The sequence below is a fragment of the Monodelphis domestica genome, chromosome 5 (assembly GCF_027887165.1).
Source record: "Monodelphis domestica isolate mMonDom1 chromosome 5, mMonDom1.pri, whole genome shotgun sequence".
NCBI lineage: Eukaryota > Metazoa > Chordata > Mammalia > Didelphimorphia > Didelphidae > Monodelphis > Monodelphis domestica.
Window position 1 is genome coordinate 238679885 of NC_077231.1, and position 22568 is coordinate 238702452.

Sequence of the window (22568 nt, forward strand, 5' to 3'; positions counted from 1 at the left end):
AAGTAGATTACATTCAAATAATATATACAAAAGGAATTTACCTTCCAAGGAAATCATCTTTATCTGGGTCTTCATCAAAGAGCTCAATTTCTAACTCCTGCCCAGGGTGTTCATAAACTAATGCCTGAAAAATAAAAAAATTAATCATTATCTTCTAATACTAATGAATAATAATAAAATATTTCTAAAACACTTTAAAGTTTTCATAGTTTTTATACAGCCATTGTTCAAACCCTAACAAAGATCTTTTGAAACTGGAGAGGTAGGCATTATTTTACCAAAGAGGAAACTGGGTACCAAAAACCGTAGGGAATTTGTCCAAGATAATGGCATGGAAGAGGCAGAACTACCACCAGAAATCAGGTCTTGACTCCTAGTCCAATTTTTGTCCCATTCTATCAAAATGTATTCCAAATAAAGTTGTATGAAAATGCCAAAAGACAAAGCCTAAAAAGAGCTTTCCAAAATATAGTCACATGCTATCATTTTCCTACACAAACATATGGAGAAATTCAAGTTAAGCAAGTTGAGTATCAATCCCATTTTACAGAAAAGAAAATGAGGCAAAGATAGGCTGTCTGAGTTTACACAGCTATGTCAAGTGGTAGGGCTGGAATCAGTGTGGATCTTCTAGATCTAGGGCTGTGCTGGTAAATATTTAACAACAATAAGCAAACAAATGGAGAAAAAAAATTAATTTTCATTTAATCATATTTTCTTCATCACTTCCTTTTTCTCTTTTTTATGCCCTCACTCTCTTTATTAGAATCTATACTGTCAGTTCCAAGGCAGAAGAGTGCTAAGGGCTAGGCAATGGGGGTTCAGTGACTTCCCTGTAGAGGTGGGGAACACAGCTGGGATGGGTCTGAGGCCACATTCAAGTCCAGGACCTCCTGTCTACAAGCCTGGTGCTCTATCCATTGAGCCACCCAGCTGCCACTCTCTTAAGTCTAGACATCAACAAGACAAAAGGTCAAGCCCAGAAATGGAGCCTTTACCAGTTCCCGAGGCATAAATGCTTACCTTGCAAACTTAACAGCCGGCTCTTGTGAGCCTGCTCCAGCTCACCTCTCACTAAGCCCAAGCACACTGATGGGCTGGGATTTCTGAAAGCATCAGGATCAACATTGTAAAATTAAACACCGCGTGTCCACTTACCTCATACACTTCATTCCACTTTGGGCTGAGATTTTCTTTGATGACCTTGCTCTGAAAGATTTGGTTGCCGACCCGAATGACTCCATAGGGGTCTGATTTTCCCTTGACCAGGCCCTTAAGGTAAGTATCTTTACCCTGAAGATCCTGAGCTTCAATGAAATGTATTCTTAAAACACCCTAAGAATGAGGACAAAAAATGAACGTAGTAAATGTTTTCTCACTTTGTAGCAGTTTTGAGTTATTTTTATAGACTAACTTTTTCAAAACTGTGGTTTTAAAAGAACTTCTTTAAAAGGGTGAGGTAACTTTTATATATATATATATGTATATATATAATCATATTAAATATAATACTTGGAGTATTTAGATATTACATTTTAATCTTATAATGCAGAGAAAAATATAGATTCTCAAGTTTTAAACTTCTAAATTTCAGGCACATAAAAATAAGTTCAATTTGGCATAAGACTTAAAATAGACATGTGCCTAGTCTTAAAGTTGGTGTGTATTTATATTTAAACCCTTATCTTCCATCTTAGAATCAATATTGTGGATTGGTTCCAAGGCAGAAGAGTGGTAAGGGATAGGCAATGAGAGTTAAGTGACTTTTCCAGGGTCACACAGCTAGGAAGTAGCTGAGGTCAGATTTAAACCCAGGGACTCCCTTTACTAGGCCTGGCTCTCAATCTACTGAGCCACTCAGCTGCCCTCAAAATTAGTATATTTACGTGGACTGGGAAACAATTTCTAAATTTAAGTGAATATCTGGCTTTTCAATAGGTGAAAATTTGAAGTTAAAACATTATCTTGCTCTCTGCAATGTACTACTACTCTTAATTCTACTAAATAAAGTAAAACTACATGTTATTTTCTGCATTTTCTCTGGATCCTCCAGAATACATCAGAACACTTAGCAAACAGTAACCACATAAATGCTTGCTGACTGACTGATTCTTTACATGAACATCACTGGTTTGACATGATTAATTAAAAAAATACTCCTCCCTGGTCCCAAACACAACAAACCACCACGGCATTTATTAATCTGTGTGCTATAATCACTGGATCATATTTTTTAAATATATACATGTTTATCCATGTTATATAAGGAGCACCTAAAGGAACTAATGAATCACTCATTTCTACTTCCCAAAAGGGGGCTGAATTTCTTTTGATCTTAATGAAAATCTTGTTTTCTGTGTATAATACTCCATATCATACATAATTCCAGAATCCAGACGGGGATATAAGTGATATTATTGACTTCTGCTAGAAAAGTGTGTTATAAAAACCATAATAAAGAAATAAACAGGCATCTTTCCATTATGGAAAGGAGAATTCAAATCAATAGCTTATACTGCTGGGAAAAGAATACAAAATTTGTAAATACTTATAAAATCTTTATAGGCTGAAGACTTTCAGAGAACAATCCTTCCCCATAATATAATTTTTCAGAATTTATATGTTTTTGTGAGAAAGTTCTCACATAACCTAAAATTTTCAGAATATTTTAAGGTAGTTTATTTACTTTCAAATATCTGAAGTAACAATCTCTAAATTAAATTTAGCTAAAGCATACAGTTGAATCATTTTATGTCATTAATATTTAATAAATAATATACATTACAAATATATTTTGTATACTTTCCTCAAAAAGAGTATATAAGGAAGTTATGGAGAAATTCTCACGTCTACTCAAATAAAATTGTGCTTTCATTGTATTTTTCAATCAACTATATTTTAGCCTCTTATCACAGGGATTACTTGCCTAAAACCAGAAAGAATTTATGGAGAATTCACAAAACATACAAAGACATCTTTATCAGCTTTGTAGAACAATTTTGGTAGAAAAGAAGTCATGAATTCTTTTCTTTTAAAAAAAATAAACAAATTTTTGATGATGTCTTCTGGTTTTTGCATTGCCAGTTTTCCCCATGACCTTTTTTCCTCCCACTCCTTAATCATCCCATATGACAAATATTATTTTTTGAAGATTAACAAAAGAAAATGGAGGGAAATACTAGCATAACTGGCCATTACAACCAAGAAGCCTGAAAGTATTTGTAATGGACAACATTTGTGGAGCTCCCAGATATGCAAAATCAGGGATTGGGAGTTTTATTATCTCTTCTTTTGAAGCATCTTTGTTCTTTATAATGTTGCCACGTTCACATTTAATTTTTCTATTTATGGTTGTTCTTCCCATTTACATTACTGTAATCATGGTGTATACTGTTTCTTGGTTCTGCTTTCTTCATTCTACTGTTCTTGTAGGTCTTTCCCTGCCTCTCTGCATTCATCATATTCCTCACTTCTTATAGCATCATTTCAGTATTTCATTTCCTTTATGATCCACAATTTGTTTAGCCACTATCTACTGTTTCCAATTCTTTGCCATCGCAGAAAGTGTTGTAAATATGTTGGTTATATATATATATATCTCTTCTACCAGTAATGACTGCATTTCTTCAAACCCTAACAAACAATTGTCTTGTTACTAGGGCTGTTTAGTTTGGAGAATTGCAATACAAGAAATTTTTAGGCCCATATTACCTGATGATCTTCTTTCAGACTCAAATAAGCACAAAGTTGTAATGTTTGGGTAATAACTATTAAAATCATAACAGAGGAAAAAGCTCTCCATCTTGAATAAATAATTACTAACACTATTTCTTATAATACTTCATAAAAAACACTTTATCATAAAAGGAGAAACAAAATATTTAATTGGGATTCCCCTAAGCATGTTTTCTAAAACATCACATAAGTAATGTCATTTCCAAGGCTATTATCCAGTTTACTATATTTCAAATAAAACATTTCCAGGGACTAAATTTCTGGTAATAAGCCTTTTTACTTTAAAAATTAACAAAGCTCAATCAAATACATAAGAATTGTCCTGATATTTTTGCTTTACAACTTTTGACTCAAGCATACAAATATCCTTACTAAGTAAAACAGGGTTAATTTTGTATTTCTGCAGCAAGAAATGTTTGAACAATTTGGAGGGATCTACAAGAAAAAACACTATCCACATTCACAGGAAAAACTGTGGGAGTAGAACACACAGAAGAAAAGCAACTGCTTGATTACATGGGTTGAGGGGATATGGTTGGGGATGTAGACTCTAGATTAACATCCTAATGCAAACATCAACAACATGGAAATAGGTTCTGATCAAGGACACATGTAATATCCAACTGCATGTCGGCTGTGGGAAGGGTGGGATTAGGGGAGGGAGGGAAAGAATATGATTCTTGTAACCAAGGAATAATGTTCTAAATTGACTGAATAAATTAATTCAAAAACTGTAAAAAAAAAAAGAGAGAAATGGGCTTATTCAAATAAGAAATCATGTTAAGATCAGAAACAAATACGAGGTTTTAATCAGTTTATTTTAAAGAAATGTGTTTTTTTTGTTTTTTTTTTGTTTGTTTGTTTGTTTTTTTATAAAAACCCTTACCTTCCAAACTTGGAGTCAATACTGTGTATTGGCTCCAAGGCAGAAGAGTGGTAAGGGCTAGGCAATGGGGGTCAAGTGACTTGCCCAGGGTCACACAGCTAGGAAGTGGCTGAGGCCGCATTTGAACCTAGGACCTCCCGTCTCTAGGCCTGGCTCTCAATCCACTGAGCTACCCAGCTGCCCCCGAAATGTATTGTTTTTAAAACAAAATAGGAATAGAATATGCTTACCTTTGGTATGGGGAATCGCAACTGAGCAATCTGAACTTCACTGACAAGAGGAACTGTGATTCGATTAGGAAGCACCAAATAATTGGATATTATATCCAGAATAATAGTATCTGATAAACCACTGTTAGGCAAAAGAAAAATAAATGTCATATAGTGAACTGGTCTTTCATAGGTAATAATTAACTCACAGATAGAGAAACAGTTAAAAATTTCCCATGCTCACTCTGGTAAATAGTCTAAAAGATAGTATTTAAAGGTTGAATTAATGAATAGAAGAACTTGAGACAATTTCATTGCTAAAGTCGGTATAATTTATATTATGGTCTGAAAGCAGAAAAGACTTTTATTAAATTGCATTATTTCCTAAGAGCAAGACAAGTAATTAGTTTTAGTCATTAAATATTTAACATTCAAAAAGAAAACGTTTCATTAAATTTCCATTTCTCACTTTGAATGAGGTACCTGAATATTCTATACATAAATCTAAAAAACAAATCAACTTTTGATTCCAGTATGGAATATAAATTGTCTTTACCTGATATATTTCAAACAATGAAAATTGAGTAATATAGTGAAATTTAGGAAAAAATATTTGTTTGAACTGAACGTAACCACCTTGTCCTATACCGGCCTTGGTTTTATATAAGGTTGTTCTGAAGATCTAATGAATTGATGATTGTGAAAGCACTTGTTAACTGAAAAGTGCTCTAACAATATTATTCTTTGATGCATAATAACACACCTTCATTTTCAATTTTTCTGTATATAAAAGAGAAAAAGTCACTCCTTTATAGTACCCTTAAGGCACAATTAATATACTTTAGAACTTCCAACTATAGAACTCTGTACATGTTATTAAATACCCACATGATAGTGCATCTCCCACATCTTTCCTCTCACCGATAATTAATGCAGCATTCACACTGTCTCCCTCTCCTTTCACCCCCTTATTTGCTACAGTGACTTTTATACTAAATACTGAAAAAACAGATGTTCTTTTTCCTCCCTACTTTGGCATAAAAAATACAATAATTTTCCTAAAAAAAGAAGTAAAAAATTCCTGTCTACTGACATGTACTTTCATTACCACTTATACCACAGTATTAGAACTGCTATTGAGCCATAATCATTCTACTGTCCTTGTTAATGGTAAGAAAGACTTCTGGCAGAAGGTAGGACTTGAACTAAGTCTAGAAGGAGGGAAATTATGGAAGCTAAGAGTTACAGATGAAGATGGAGAACCTTCCAGGCATGGCAAAAAGCCAGCACTGCTCTCTAGAATGGGAGGAGTGTGATAAATGAGGAAGAGCAAAGAGGCCAGTCTAGTTGGATTGTAGAATGCAGGGAGGAGTGAACTGTATAAGAAAGGGGGAAAAGTCAAGGATGAAGCCAAGGAAATGGGCCTAAGAGGCTGGAAGAAAGGTGGAATCTTCAACAGAAATAAAAGAGCGGTCCAGGGTGAAGGTGAGGGTGGGGAGGTATGGGGGTAGATAATGAGATTTGTTTTGGATACAGTGAGTTTACAATGGCACTAGGACTGCCAGTCTGATTTTTTTCTTTCCTTTTTTTTCCTCCTAGTTGGGGGTATGATATTTATTCATTAAAAATTTAATTAAAAAATGAAACATCCAATAAGTAGTTGGTAGTACAGAACTGGAGCTTTGGACAGTCAGGTCAAATATATGGATCAATAAGTGCTCTACATACAGATAATATTTACAACCATGGGAACTGACAAGGAAAGTCTTAGGAGAATGTCCACAGTTTGTGCTGGATGATGAAACAGAAAAGAGTCTGAAAAAAACTAGTAGAGACAATACAAGAAGAGAAATTGTAAAAACAAAACAAAACAAAACCTCACAGGAGACAATATCAATGTGATTAACAGAGTGATCAAGAAGGATGAGAAATGGGGGGTGGAGAGGTTTATATTTGGAAATTAAAGAGATAATTGGTATTGCGAAAAAGGAATGGTTTCATTTGAACAATGAGGATGAAAGGCAGTTTGGAGGAATAAATGAGAAAAGATGAAATATAGTTTGGCATTGACAGCTTTTTCTAAGTCTTTGGGTGAGGAAGGGTAGAGAGATAATGGATAATAGTTTATGGGGAAGTTAAAGTCTAATGAAGATTTTTTTTAAGGGCAAAGGAAGATAGAGGCATGTTTCAAGATAATGGAGAAAGAATCAGAAGATAGAGAGAAAATCAGAGAAAACAGAAAGGGCAATTTGCTAAAGGGGGCAGAAGAGAACAGAATAAAAGAGACATGGTAAAAGGGTGGCCAGAGTCTACCTAAGTGAAGAAGGCAGTGTCAAAGCAAAGACCACTGACTAAACTTCACAGGCCTAGGTTCAAATTATTCCTCTGACACAACAACAATATGGCCCAAATTCACTAAGGCTTAGTATGAGCCTCAAAATGGGCAAAAAAGGATACTGATACCCTGGAGGCATCCAGGAAGGGCAAGCAGGATGCTCAAGGCTTTAAGATCATGCCAAAAGAGGGCTGGTATATGGAACTGGGAGGTCTTTAGTTTGAAGAAAACGTATAGGAATTGATATCTGTGTTCAAGAACCTCCAGGGATGTCATGTAGAAGGATTTTGCATTTTGCTTGGTCTTAGGGGGAAGAACTAGGAGCAACGTCAAAATTTTAAAGAAACAATTTTAGGTTTTGATGTAAGGAAAAATCTGCTAACAATTAGAGCTCTCTAAAAGTAGAATGGGCTCTCTTAGGAGGCTTTATCTCTACAGGCAGTTCTTCAAGCACTGGTTCCTTGTTCCACTAGACTGAAGAAGGGATTCTTTTCCTGAGTTATCTAATACTCTGTAAGATTCCCTTTAATAGTTGTTCTTATTCCATTACAATGTCACAGCAGCATGTTGTCCATGGAATATATATGCACAAATATTTATTCACTCACATATATTTAGGGGGAAAGTACCAAGTTATTTAAGAAACAGAAATAACTTTCTCCCTAAAAAATTGACTTTGAAGGAAAACACAGGAAAGATTGTTTCAATATAAGAAAAGCCAAGTTAGTACTGATATGATTATGCTAATTAAACATCCTAAATTCCTAACCTACACAACAATGGCACACTTAAGTTATACCGAAGAAAAAAGCCTTTCAAAGGTGGAACTCGGGGACGTAAAAACCAATATGCAAACAATGGATAAAAAAAATTTTCTACTACCACAAATCAGAAGCATATGTAAACAGATGAGTATTCACTTTCAAATCTAAGTAGCACCACAAAAGAGTTCACAACTGTGAATTATGAATCACAAAACTTCCTCTTCAGGTTGGTGACTTATAGGTTTGCCATAAACAATCACCCTTCAAAAGCTCAGGGCTGAAGAAGGGCACAAAACTAGATGGGCTACATTTTTCTTACCAGGAAGGGGTGTGTTCTCCAGAAAGTTTACAAATGCTCACTGCATGACAGGGCTTGCACTTTCTGTCAACATTCATGGCTTCAGGTTAGTGATGAGACTCCAACTAGGTGACATGAACTCTCTGGTCCTCTGAAATTCCAGGGAGTACAAAGCAATCTGTGCCCAATGCCTTAAAGCAATTATTTTAAATTGTGGCAAAGTTCCAGATGGAAACCTATAGATCATCTCTTGATAACATGTTCAAATATCAGGCTTTTGTTTTTTTTAATAATATATATGTGTATGTAGGGATAATACATGTGTATATGTAGCAAAAGAGCTGTTTTCTTAAACTTCTTGGTCAAAGGTGATAATGAAAAGGACAACAATGACATCTGGTACTTGAGGCAGCATTTGAGAATTTACAAAGCACTGTTCCTTACCAAGGAGGCAAATAGTTTAAGCAAAATCATCTCTCCTCTGCCTATGAGTAAATGCATATTCAAAGATTTAATAATCTGCTCAAGGTAACAAGGAGAGCAAGGACTGTGGCCAGATCACACACTTGGGTCATGGAAACCCACCCACACACCTTTTCTCCGTACAAGATACTCATGGATGAAAAGCCATGAAAGCAAATTTTTAAAAGGTGAGGAAGAGAATGTGGTGCTCAGAGGCCTCTTGAAATCATTCTAGCTATAGAAAACCTGGAGCTAATTAGGGCTGCAGAAGTCATCTGGTCCATATCCTCCATATCCTAATCTCTCTGCACACACCATTTTACAGATTGAAGCCTCAAATGGAGAACTGGCTTGCCCAAAGCCACACAAGGAGTGTGTAGTAGAGTCTGGATTCTAGACCAGGACTATTGACTAATCTATAGTTCTTCTCCCTCAAGCATGCCACTGCCTCCTCCAGGTTATGCATCAACCAGGAAAAAAATGATCCCTTTTTTCTTCATTATTAGCAAAATACAGATGCTTAGCAATTAGTCACTGAAAATAAAAATTTTTATATTAACACATTATCTATTATACTATGTTATTTAATGCTTACTTTAGTCCAGGAATATCCAGAAGATTAGTTAGTCCTGTCCAATTAATTTCCAAAAGCTATAAAAAGGCAAAGAAAGAAAAAAGGTTACTTGGACTTTCCTATAAAGGAAGGAAATTTTCTAATAAACTTCAAACATATACTCTTCTCATTTTTAAGTTTAATAAAAAATAAAGTTACAAAACTCACAACAGCAATCAGTATTCAATTGTATGTGACACATGCAGAGAATTCTAAATTTTGGCATCTACCAAATATATCTTCAATATAAATCAGAAGACTATAGGCTTAAATTTACCTTACTACTGGGTAATATATTTGTAATATATACTATTAATAATGAGCAAGAGAAATTTATCTTAGGAAAGGAAAGATTCAGTTAGCATTTTATAGACAAAAATTTCTTAGAATTATAAAATTATAAAACAAGAAAGGCCCCCCAAAATCAACCAGAACACTATACCTTCACTTTACAGATGAGGAAACTAGGTTTAAAGGTTAAGTGTTATGTTAAAGGTCACAGAGATATTGAGTTAGATCTCATATCTGCTATCTACCTTGCCCATAAAAATAATCTATATAATACCAAAATAGAATTGCTTTGGGGAAAGAAACAGTATATTCAAAGACAAGCTTAATCATAAAAATTTTGTAGGATTTCAATAAAATAAACTTAATAGTATACACCAACATTAAGGGAAAGCTGTTTTTTGCAAAACTTAAATAACATAATCAAATGCTTCTAAAAGATATGCCCCTGACCCACTTTGATGATCCTGAAAGGGAGGGAGAAAAAAATAGAAGAATTAGGCTCTAAGGGAGTGAAGAGCCGGAGAGATCTGAGTATGAGTTCTGCCTCTGATGTGTATCAGTTATGTGGTCCTCAGCAAGCCAATTAAGCTCTCTTTCAGAGAAGGTGCTGGTTTACATTGGCAAAGGGAGCTTGACCAAAACATGGGAATATTCTTTACCAAAACAATTCTATCCCTAAGCTACATTCTGCTTTTTCTCCATAGTATCATATAATATTTTTTTTCCCTAAGGAGTCAATTTTTCTGAAAATAAAAAATGATTATCATATCTTTAAAGCAGTCTTTAGGATGATTTCTATGTCCTGAGATCCGATTAAGAAATAGACTGAGGGCAGCTAGGTAGCTCAGTGCATTGAGAGTCAGGCTTAAAGACAGGAGGTCCTGGGTTCAAATCTGACCTCGACACTTCCTAGCTCTGTGACCCTGGGTAAGTCACTTGACACCTCCTTCCCCCACTGCCTAGCCTTACTGCTCTTCTGCCTTGGAACCAATACATAGTAGTGTTTCTAAGGCAGAAGGTAAGGGTTTAAAAAAAAAAAGAAATGTACTAGAATGATGGAAACTGGAACCAGACAAGAAAGACATGGGAAATAAAATGCATTGTAGAAAGGAGTGTAGTAGATAATGAAACTTGGTGAATTATAATGGTGGGAATTTTATAGAAGTTGCACCAGGAAGCAAGCCAAAGGAGAGACTGAATCTTCTTGAGTCCCTCCCCTACATTACTTCCTCTTCCTTTCAACTGTCTGGGTAATGATCTTTTCACAGATTATAAATTGAAGATTTCCCCCCTAATAACCAAATCCCACAACCAGTCCTTTAACTAAAGGGGCTTTTATTCTTTGGGGAGAGGGATAAGAAGAGGTTGGGGGGGGGGGAAGAGGTCAATTAGGGTTCCCTAATTTCTAAGTTATCTTGTTGATTGACAATTTGAAATACAGTCAGTTCAGAAAACAAAATTATCTTCCCCTAAGGGTAGATATCAACAGCACTGCTGACAAGTCTCTTGGGTTAAAACAAATTTCTCTTCAGCTCACAGTGTATGTAGAAGGCAATGGCTAAAAAATGGCTATAAAAAAAGCCTGGTCTGTGTTCCACCTTCAGGTAGTAACAGCCAAGCAGGAATAGCCTCAGGTAGCTGCAGCTTCTTAACTGCTTTTCCCAAGGTTCCATTGGAACTGTCTCCCCATCTCAGTTGACTGGTGTTCCTAAAAGTTCTGAGCTCCTTTTCTTTTTGAAGATGCATTTTTCTTTGCCCAAATAATTATTTATTTGTAGGAGGAAACACTAATAATATATAGTATTAAGAATTTAAGAACAAACTTGAGAACAAAAAATATGATAAAAAATTTGATAATAGAGGGAATAATCACAGATTTCTTTCTTAGAACACACTAAAAAAAAATCAAGATTTTATTTCTATTCAATGACATACAGACGTATAAGACATTCCTTAACTCTAAAATGATATATATTCCTCATCTATAAAAAAAGATAATAACAATATCTATATATCACACAAGTCACAGGGTTATAAGGAAAAATGGGAAATATATTGAAAATAAATTCTAGGTCACTGCATAAATGTTGATTAATATCATTTAAACTATCCAAGTAGGAAATCAAGGGACATATAAGAGTATGAAAAAAGCCTGGGTTGTGTGAATGAGAAAATACACAGAAAGCTATTATATGAGGCTAAGGCTAATGAGCTAAAGAATGTGGATTTTATTTTAATAGCAAGTCACTGAAGAATAGATGAGTTATATGACAAAATAAGGAAAAAACAGGTAGTAATGTGAATGATAAAATGGAGGGCAAATAATATTTATCAACAGGTTAAGAAGCTCCTGAGATGGAGGAAAAGTAGGTAGGTGGCACTGAGAAAGAAAGGAGGAAAGAGGTGTGGAAAATATTTCTAAGGCAGGCCTAGTGATTTAGTGAAAAGAGAAGTCATCTAGTGTATATTAAACTTTAAATTCAGTTAAATTTGATATGTGTTGTAGGAAATAACAAAGCAGAGTTGAAAGAACAATGAAATGGTTCAGTGTCAGACTATGAAAATGAACATATATTGCCTAAGTTTTAACGTAAAAACAGAATTCTACCTGATAATATAAATACAAAGATGACAAATGTATAACTTTTGGTTTGTGATGGTCTTTTAAAAAAATAAGCTGGGAGCAACTAGGTGTCTCAGTGGATAGGGCACCAGGCCTGAAGATGAAAGGTCCTGGGCAAGCCTGCTTCATTTCCCTCTGTTTGACAAGATAATTTGGAGGGAGAGTGGAGAAGGGGGAAGATTAGGTCTTCCTCTCTAAACTGGAAATGCAGTGGCCACTCAAAGCCCAAGACTCACAGGCAAGGAAGCTTTAACCTACTCCCCCCGCCCCCAAAGGAGGCTAGTTAGCTCCTCCCAAGCTGCCTGGTGACTCTTGGCTCCCCAAGATTCACCACCTTTGTGCTGAACAAGAACACTCAACAGGCTTTATTTACATCTCATAACCCTGCACTCAAAGGATCTGGAGTCTTGTCTTTCAAAGTGGCAAGGATTACAAATGTGTGCCAGAATGACTAGCTACAAGTCACTCAAACTTAGAATTACTTATCTTTAAAATAAAACAAAATAAAAATTTCAAAAGGGTTTATTTCAATTTGTGACACTAAACCACTTTTACATATACTTGGAATTCTGGTTAAAATATATACCAAAATCTGATTTTTTGTGTTCTGTGGAAAATTTATGTAATTTTTTTAGGCAGAAAAAGGTAAAAATGGAAGTTTATTACATTGTGGTAATAAAATGTTTATTCTTAATGTTCGAGATGAAGAACATTTTTAGATTTAAAATTACTTATTCCCTGGAAGTTTATTAGATCTAATTCTATACTACAATGCATGGGTCAAGTTCATATCTTTTCTTTCTCCTGAATGGATTTCTGACAGTATTTAAGATCAATTTTCTAATATATTGCCATTATGCCCCCAAACTGGTTTCAGATGTACAAACTCATATAAGCTTTGTATTTCAATGACAAAAAAGAAGTCCTTTGATTCTCATCTGAAAAAGAAAGCCATTCCAAAGGAGTTCACACCAGACATGCTATAGTGGACTGCTAAATGGACTGCTAAAGTAAGGCTTGCTAAATGGACTAAAAATGTCTATGTACACCAATGTGACTGGCAGTGTTTAAAGGCAGCTAAAGAAGCTGAAAAGTGATGGTATCTTATCCCTGAATGTACAGAGCTGAAGGCAGAGCTCCTTTTCAAAATAAAAATTATATATTTGAATTCGTGATTCCAAAACAAAATTAAATGGAGAAATAACTGAACCACAGAAAGCGGAAAAGAAAAGCAAATTAGCATTATCACACAGGATCATTTAAGATCACTGCTCAGGTGGGGATGTCTTTTTTTCAGAAACATCTCTTGCAGTAATAAAAAATAATAAACAAAATCTTATGTAAAGTTTCTCAAATATTAAAGTGTAAATCACTTAAAAAGATTCCACTTTCAATGCTAAACTGTCCCAAACTATTAAAAAATCACATTAAAAATTTATATTCATTAATTAAACACAAAAACTGATTAAACACAAAAAAATGATCCTGAAATGGCTCTTGTATAAGCCAGGTTATTTTCTGATGCTCTTAAGAATTTAATAAATCAGATGAGAAAATCTTTTTTAAACTAGACACTTTTAAAAGTTTTTTGCCAAAATCACAAAACATTCAGACTTAAATCACAGAAATGATCAGTCAAGTGAAAAATAATTAAATCAACGAACACTTTCTCTACTAAAGCCTCAATACTAAGTTCCTTAAATAACAATTTTGAACATTTGATGCACTAGCAACAAAAGTCAAATTCTTTACATCCTTTCTTCCACTCCAAGGCTGTTCTTACCACAAAATAAATTTACTATGATCTTTTTTACCCCAAATAAATACATATATATGTGTATATATGTATAGTACAAGTATACAATGTATGTGATGATTTAGATGGAGAACTAAATCAAGAATACTGTATTCCACTTTAGGAATTTTTGATTAAATGTCTCCTTCCATTTTCATTAGTTTAAAAAATGGAAAATAAGCTCCCACCAGGGCTAAAAGTGCTTTAAAAAAAAAGATAAATTTCTCTGGTTAAGTCTTGTGGTAACATACAATATCTAAGGGGACTACCAGGCAGCATGAGGTAGGAAAAGAAAGACAGGATCATTGGTCCCAGCCTAGGTGCTGACAAAGCCCTCAGTGGCCACCTTGTTCGATACCACTCATACCCTGTTTTATTTCTTTTGTTTTTGCAGATGAGGAAACTGAGGCCAGAAGAAGTTAAATGATTTGCTCCAGGTCACAGGAAGTGTCAGAGCCAAAGACTATAAGTAATGAATGTCTTCAGGCTCTAGGGCTTATGGCTCTGCTATTAATGAGCTGGGTATTACCTTGGGTAAGTCACTGCACCTGGCCACACCTTAGTTTTCTCACTTGTAAAAGGACAAGGTGGTACTAGATGATTTCATTTTTTAAAGTGTTTAAAAATGTTTATTACAAACTTTGAGCATTTCCATATTTTTTTAAAAAGAGAAGAACATACAATGGCATAAATATCTATTATTCATGGCTTTTTAAAAACTGTATAATGCAACATTTTATTTTCTCTATTTGTCTCTATCCTTCTGAACCACCTATGGTTTTTCTATGTACAGAATATTTTTAATGCTAAAAGTATTCTATTGCTATTCTTTCCTGTCTTATTTTTTAAATTTACTATTATTAATGATATATATGTAGTTTTCCTAGTGATGGCCCAAGTCTATACTTTTGATATAAATATAATATGGTTATAGTGTATAATATTTTTAACATTGCTGAAGCTAATTTACTTTTATTTTATTAAATATTTTGTATCAGTCTTTTCACAAGTTATTAATCTATAACAAGAATTCAAAGTTTATGTCATACACTCCTTTGGTAGTCTGGTGAAGGCTAAGAATCTTTTTTTCAGAATGTTTTTTAAAATATAAAATTAAATATATAGGATTACAAAGTAAATTAATCATACTGAAATAGTTATCAAAATATTTTTTTAAAAACTAACTTCATTAACTCTAGGTTACAAAGTGTGGGTTTTCTTTTTTTTGCTCTCTCTCTAGTTTAACAATCAGGATCCTATTTGACTGATAAAAGGAGTTTGGTGTAGGTAGAATGTCTTGTTTTTCTATTGCTGAAACAATTTATGCAACATTGGAATTAACTGTTCTTTGAATGTTTGATAGAATTCACTTTAAAAACCTGTTCCTTTTTGTTGAACCTTACTTACTGATTCATGGAGACCTCACATCACCTACGACATCAAGGTCTGGCTCTAAACCAAGATTCATTCCATACCCTTAACAATGCTTCCCTTCTTTCCAGTATTAGATTCATAATTAAATCAACTCTGTCATTGTTTCTGAAAAGGATATTTTAGTCTATTCTTCTTCACTCACAGTCTGACTTCCAAACCAGACTTGAACAGACTCCATCCATATCTATTGTCTCCCTCTATTGAAATATGCAATCTTTGAAAGCAGAGGGCTTTTGTTTTTAAATTTGGAATCATAGTGCAGAGTACAATGCTTGGCATATAGTAAGGGCTTAATCAATGGTTTTACTTTGAATTAATTCGACATTATTTATAAAAGAATCAGAACAAAGAGGCAGTCATCATATTTTCATTAAATTCAGAAATAAAAATTATGAGATCAGACGTATCACTTCAACTTATGATTTACCACTTGTCCACTGTGAAATGAATAATGAAAAGTAAAATAATTTAAATCCAAAAGCTTCTTTTGGCAATCTGGTCTTATTTCTTAAAATGACCCTGGTCACAAGTATAGCAAAGAAGTGAATAATTGACAGGTCCTGAAACATAGAATCTTGCCTGAGCTAGGAACAGTTTTGTACTGGAGCTAAAGGTGAAACCTAGAAGGTGAAGATCTGATCTCTTCTGGACTCCCCTGGATAGCTAGAAAGCAGCCTCTTTGAATTTCAGCAAAGGAGGGTGAGAGGATATCTCCATACACTCTGGTGGACAGAGTGAGACTTGGAGAAAACCTCTTTTCCCTGGGACAATTGAGGACTCAGCTGGATCCCTGTACCTGACCCATCAAGGACTCTGTGTGTGAGAAATCTGGTTCCCTTTTGGACTTAGCCTTAGGAAACTTGGGTATTTAGATTACAGTATTTAGATAGTGGGTTTAATAACTGGGTTAATTGTCAGATGCTAACCTTTTCCCCTCAATCCCAAAACATTTCCCTTACCTGTTAATAAATTCAATTTTTATTCATAGGTGCATTCTCCCTCTGTGTAACATTCTTTCCCCCCTTCCTAAAAATCATTCTAACACAAGCTACCAATAAGAAAGACCAGCTCTTAATTATTCGAGCTCAATGTTATGTAGAGAAAGATAGTCTGGTTAGTGGCAGGACACAAGAATAGTGGACTAAGACTTATTTTCTTATTTATTATGAGATAAGATACATGCCATTTCACCACAATGAATTCTCTCTTCTTTATCCCCTAAAACAGGGATGACAATACTTCTACAAGCTGCTTCCCAAGATTCATCTATTAAGCAAATTTTTATTAAGTTCCTACTATACACAAGACAACATAAAAGTCAGGAATATGAAGAAAAAAAATTACTTAGGCTACCACAAAGGATACTGTGTATTTGGTATAATGAACACAAGAAAATATGGTGCAATATAGGGAATGATGGACAATGAAAAGATCTCAATAAAGTCCTCACAGACATAACACTTAGTATGAGGAATCACTGAATTCTAGAATGAACATTTCCCAAGTGGTCATATGACCTCTGCTTTAAAATACTCAGAAAAGAAAGGAGAACCTACTACCTCCAATCCCACTTTGGAAAGTTGTTTTATTGTGAAACTTCATTATGTCAAACCTGATTTCAAGGGAATGAGAAGTGAATTAGTAATGAGTAAATGGAGGCTGCAAGTATAGATCATGCTTTCTAAATAATAATTTAGAAGTGGGAGGGAGGAGAAATATGGTATGACAGCTTGATTAAATAATCAAATATATAAAATATTTTTTAATTTTATAGATTAAAGTCATTATATGAAGAATAAGAGATGATTATTATGATAGTGGCTACACAAATACTTGTTGAAAGACTACAGACTGGGTGATAGCATTAACATTAGGATTCTTATATTTTATACCTCCACTGAAGTCCTGCTCCAGTACCTCAATGGAGTTAAAGTTGAATTCCTGAAGGCTATACCAGTGAAACATAAACTATGTCAAGTCCTACACCAAGCTGGAAATATTTCAATGATGTCCCAGTGATGGATGTTTGCTGTCTGAATACCAGCCTAAGTTGGTTCAAAGGGGTTCATCACTAAAAGAGCTATGAGGTGATGAAATGTTTGGCCTCAGCAACAATCAAAGGCAGTTTGAAAGGTAAAGATTTATATCAATTGAGACTTTATCCAAGTGACAAAATTAAAGAGAAAGAGAGTTATGGTTTATAAAAATTGTTCCTCACAATAATTTTGTGATCTTAAGTATTAGATACACACACACACATACATATATGTATTTTGGACACAAGAAAACAAATTCTAAAAATTATATAAATTAACATGAGGGTTATAGCTAGAATTAAATGTAAGAGGCCATGTTCTCCAGAGTCCTGGTCTCCTATTTCTAGGTCCAGCATTCTCTTTATAATATTATAGTCCTTCTCTTATTAGAAGAATATTAACATTACTCAACCATAAAAACAAGAATATAGAGATAGACATTTTAAGAAAAGGTCATCTAAAGTTTTCTTTAAGTCTCAGTAGATGTACTTTTAAGAAAATTTTAATATTCATTTCCACAAACAATTTTCATTTCTAGAGCACTGTGATGTTGGTAATAAAAGTATTATTCCAATTTTATAGATAAGAAGGGATAATATGGTTCTGGGCAAAGAACACTGAGGGATTGGAGTCAGAAAACCAAGGTTCAAATTCTAGCTCTTGCTTTACTGCTTCCATGTGTGCCATAGGACACATTATAGTCTTTCTGTAACTCATTTTCTTATCGATAAAATGAAAGGGTTGAACTAGAGGATCTAACTGCTAATATCCCTTCCAGTTCTAAGAATATGATCCTACCATTTCCAAGGAAACTGAGGTTAACAAAGTTTAAATTACTTGCTCATGAGTCACAGCACAAGCATAAGATTTGAACTCCAGGATTCTGGTTCCACACTACATGATGCAAATGTATCAGATGGGGCTGTACTGAGTAGAGTTGCCAAAAGAAGTCTATGACACAAAGAAATGATAAGAATCCCTACAATAGATCATTTAGAGAAATTATCATTATTACCATCACCATGAAAAACTAACGGTTCACAACTTGGGGCTCCAGGCATTATAAAATGGAAACCTTTATTTTTTTAGGATGCTATATCCTGCTTGGATTCCAAATGAAGAAGTGACAGGCAGATGAAAAACTCAAGGGTTGATGTTATATAAAGAATCACTATTCTGAAAGTCCATGCAACAATGTTTGTAATAAAACCATTCCAGGGATATAGCCATTTACCTTAATATTTCTAGCAATATTTATTTAACACATTTTCAGTATGCCTCTGGGTTCTTTTGAAAAATACTATAAAATATTATTCTGGGAGTTTTTAACCTCTATTTGAGGTCATACATGTATGCAAGAATTAAAAACAAGGAAAATCATCAAGTGCCATGGGGCAGGGGGGAGACTATGGTCAGAGAAAAGGGAGATCAATGTGGTCTGGAGCAGGACTAGAGTGAAAAGGCAGGGTGAAATGTGAGCTGGTGAAAAACAGGTTGCATTTTGACTTTTACGGGGAAGACACTTCAAGCTGAGGGAACAGGTGCAAAAGGCATTGATCAAGGTGGGAGGTTTTTGAGTAGTGGAGGGACATGATAAAATCTGTGTTTTAGGAAAAAGCTCTTGAAAGGCAACTAAAATTAGGATGCCTATTCCCACACAAAGAACAAGCCTCAGAGCAACTGAAGCCAGTGCAAATGCATGAGTAAGATTTCTATTTCAGGAAGTTGCAGAGCCAGTGAGACTAGCATTTCTGAAAGCCATGAACTCATTCCATAGAAGCTATTATGCTTCGCTTGGAAAAGCCACATCTTATGATGCAAAATGTTAGGTCTGTCATAGCAAACAATTCCAGAGCTATAATGAAACAGTGGAAATTAGGCAATGAAGCATTCCACTGATATTTTTCTCTTTTCTACTCTACTATAATTTTTATCAGAATAATTATACACTTCCAGAAATCTGAATGAAGTTCTTTGATGAGTGACAATTCATTAAAGATTCTTTCTTAATTACCATGAATTTTAAAATGTGTGTCACGTTATGATTCTCATAATTAAAGCCACTCTAGAAATAATAGTCCAGATTTAATATAGTTTAGAGAAGAAATGAAACCAAATGGTTTCTAAATTCCAATTAAATACACTATAATATCTATTTCTATGGAATAAAGGAAACTCTCTAAAGAAAGAGTGCAGAATAAAATAAAAGGAATGTCATATTTTTAGTCAGGAATACCTGGGTTCATATCTTATAATCAGAAGGGTAAGAAAAAATAATCCTTGTTCTCAAAGACCTCAAAGTCTGACAAAGGCAACAACATCCAAAGGAGGTATAAACTTCAAGACATATGAAAGGACACAATGGCCATTAGAATAGAAAATAGCAAATCAGATGGTAATTCATATTCCTTAATGCCATCTCCATTGTCAAAATCACATCCATGTCACTTTCTGAAAGTGTAAAGGACTTTTCACCTCTTTTGGTTCTTCAGTTGCTACAGCCATATCGCCTGAAGGGGTAGTGTCCAGACTGTTACATGTCTGAACCATGGCCACAGGAGCCTGGCTAGAAGCAGTGTTGGTGGTCTCTGCTAGTCCTACAGCTCTTAGGGGCAGAGTCATGGACTTTCTTTCCTAGGATTTGAGGGGAGGTAGTGTTCAGGTGTTAAGAATGATTGTCCCATTTGGTACATACAGCACTATCTCACCTTTAAGATGCATTACTTTTTCATATACATGGGAGAGGTTTTGTTGGAAGAGATCTTTTAGGGCTGGGTTATTGAGCTCCTTATGGAGTTTGCTCTCTCCTCATCTTTTGCAAAAGATAGTGGCATACAAGCTATAGATGATCTTCAGGGGACCTTTTTACAAATACCCTTGGTTATCACTACACTTATCTAAATGTCCTACCAAGCTTTCTCTAGACTCCTTTTGTTCAACACTACTTCTATTTGTTTTTATGATAAAATGCTGCTCCTGATAATCTATCATTCTTTGTCTTCTTAAGATTTTACAGATCAATATATATATTATAGTTCATTGCTGCCTCTGGCAGCTAATTCTCAAGGGTTATTATAAGGATTAAATAAGAAAATATTTGTAACATGCTTGCATTTGTAAAATGCAAGAGCTATATAAAATGATAGCTATTATTACAAAGTAATTTCTGGGCTCTTTTAGTATTCTTATTCTATTACTTTCTTATTTTATTGATTATATATTTTAACTTCTGGATGAAATTATTATTAGAATTGGTTTCTATGTCTCTTTGTCATCCATTTCCCATTTTTTATTTTCAAAATCTTAATGAAAGTTAAATCTTAACTGTATTCCATCTATTTTTTTCATTACTGTGCTTTCTCCTAGTTTATAATAAAGTCTGTTCTTCATTCTAATAATATGATGATCAGCCTATGCAAATGGCTAACTCAGGGATAACTGCTATATCGATAATAACTCTCTTCCTGTCTGTTAAAATGTTTCTTTCTTTGAGATGTTACTCAGCACTGACATCCAGCTCCTAAAATTTTTTTTAAGAAAATAATTAATACGTAGATATGTGAAGCTTTCATATAACCTAAAGGTCACTAGCCTCTTAGAACCATTTCCCCACCTTTTTCTCCTCATCTCCAACTTCTACCTTCACAACAAAGCCACCAGCTAGGAGAGTCTGTGTTGATGGTTATATCTTATTGAGTTTCTTCACAGAATCTCTCTACCATTTTATCCTTAGCAACCACTGCTAGTGCTTAAGGTAAAACTATTTTCATGTTGTAATTTTTGGAAATATGTATTATACTTTTGGTATCGTATTATTTTCGTAAAGCACAGGTTCAATCATGCCAATCTTCTACTATTCAACAAATTCAATGGTGTCCTATCACCACCAGGATCAAATACAAATTCTTCTGACATTCAAAGCCTAATCTTCTTATGCATTACACTTCCACACATACTCTTCAATCCAGTGACACTGGCCTCCTTGTTCTTCCTAGAACAAGTCACTCCATTTCGAATCTGAATGTTTTCTCTGGTTGGCCCTCCTTAACTCTGCCTCCTGGTCTTCACTGGCTCTCTTCAAGTCTCTCAAGTTAGATGGGCTTAAATATCACCTTCTATAGGAAACCTTTCCCAAACTTTCTTAATTTTAGTGCCTTTCCTCTGTTGTTTATTTTTTATTCATCTCACATAGAACTTGTTTGTATATATTTGTTTGTGTGCTGTTTCCCCAATTAGATTGTTAGCTCCCTGAGAGCAGAGTCTATCAAGCATCTCTCTTTGTATTCCCAGTGCTTCTTTTAGTGGCTAACACATTTGAGGCCCTTAATAAATTCTTACTTATAAATGAATAATATGTTATGATCAAATGTCTCCTATCATAATATTTCCTGCAGCTTTGGGGCATACTGTAAAACACATTCTGTCAATTTCTGTCTTTGCTTCTGCAAAGATTACCTTTAAATCATCATTCCATTTAGATATTACTTCCTTCATTCTTCAAGCTTTCTTCATAACAAGAATGCCAAGACTGTCATGACTCAGTTCCTCTAGAAATAGGTCTACTTTGTCCTTAGACTAGGATCTCACAATAGAGAACTAAGTTAAATTAAAATTTGCTGCTAGTCTAAACTGTGTGATTTTTATCATGTTCTGTCTGTCCCCTTTTCTATTACTCTGTTACCACCACTATGGAACCAGAAGGAAGCAGAATATGAACGAATGTCATTTAAAAAATTTTCCTCAGGCCTATAGACAGGAGGTCCTGGGTTCAAATTTGACCTCAAACACTTCTTAGCTGTGTGACCCTAGGCAAGGCACTTGACCCCCATTGCCCAGCCCTTACCACTCTTCTGCCTTGGAAACAATACACAGCATTGATTCCAAGACGGAAGGTAAGGGTTTAAAAAAAAAATCCCATTTCATGTATTACCACAATAAAAAACACTTTATCACCATGTATGCTGTCTAATAATTATAAAACAACTTTATTTTACGTCTTTGGCCATACATTTGTCACTAGTATCTTAACTACAGACAACATAAATGATCTGTTGCTTTTTACCTCTGCAACCCCTACCTCCATGGAA

At 34.6% G+C, this 22568-nt stretch overlaps 1 protein-coding gene across 2 annotated transcripts in view; it reads right to left on the minus strand.

The window, feature by feature from the left end:
• ESYT2 (extended synaptotagmin 2) overlaps window positions 1-22568 on the minus strand; it is a 110512-nt gene that overhangs the window by 28435 nt on the left and 59509 nt on the right. For both annotated transcript variants that reach the window (XM_001373397.5, XM_056799978.1), the window contains exons 7-10: window positions 9285-9340; window positions 4852-4972; window positions 1159-1335; window positions 42-124 (exon numbers count right to left, since the gene is read on the minus strand). In XM_001373397.5, coding sequence (XP_001373434.4) covers window positions 42-124; window positions 1159-1335; window positions 4852-4972; window positions 9285-9340 — 437 coding nt within the window. The remainder of the gene's footprint in view (window positions 1-41; window positions 125-1158; window positions 1336-4851; window positions 4973-9284; window positions 9341-22568) is intronic.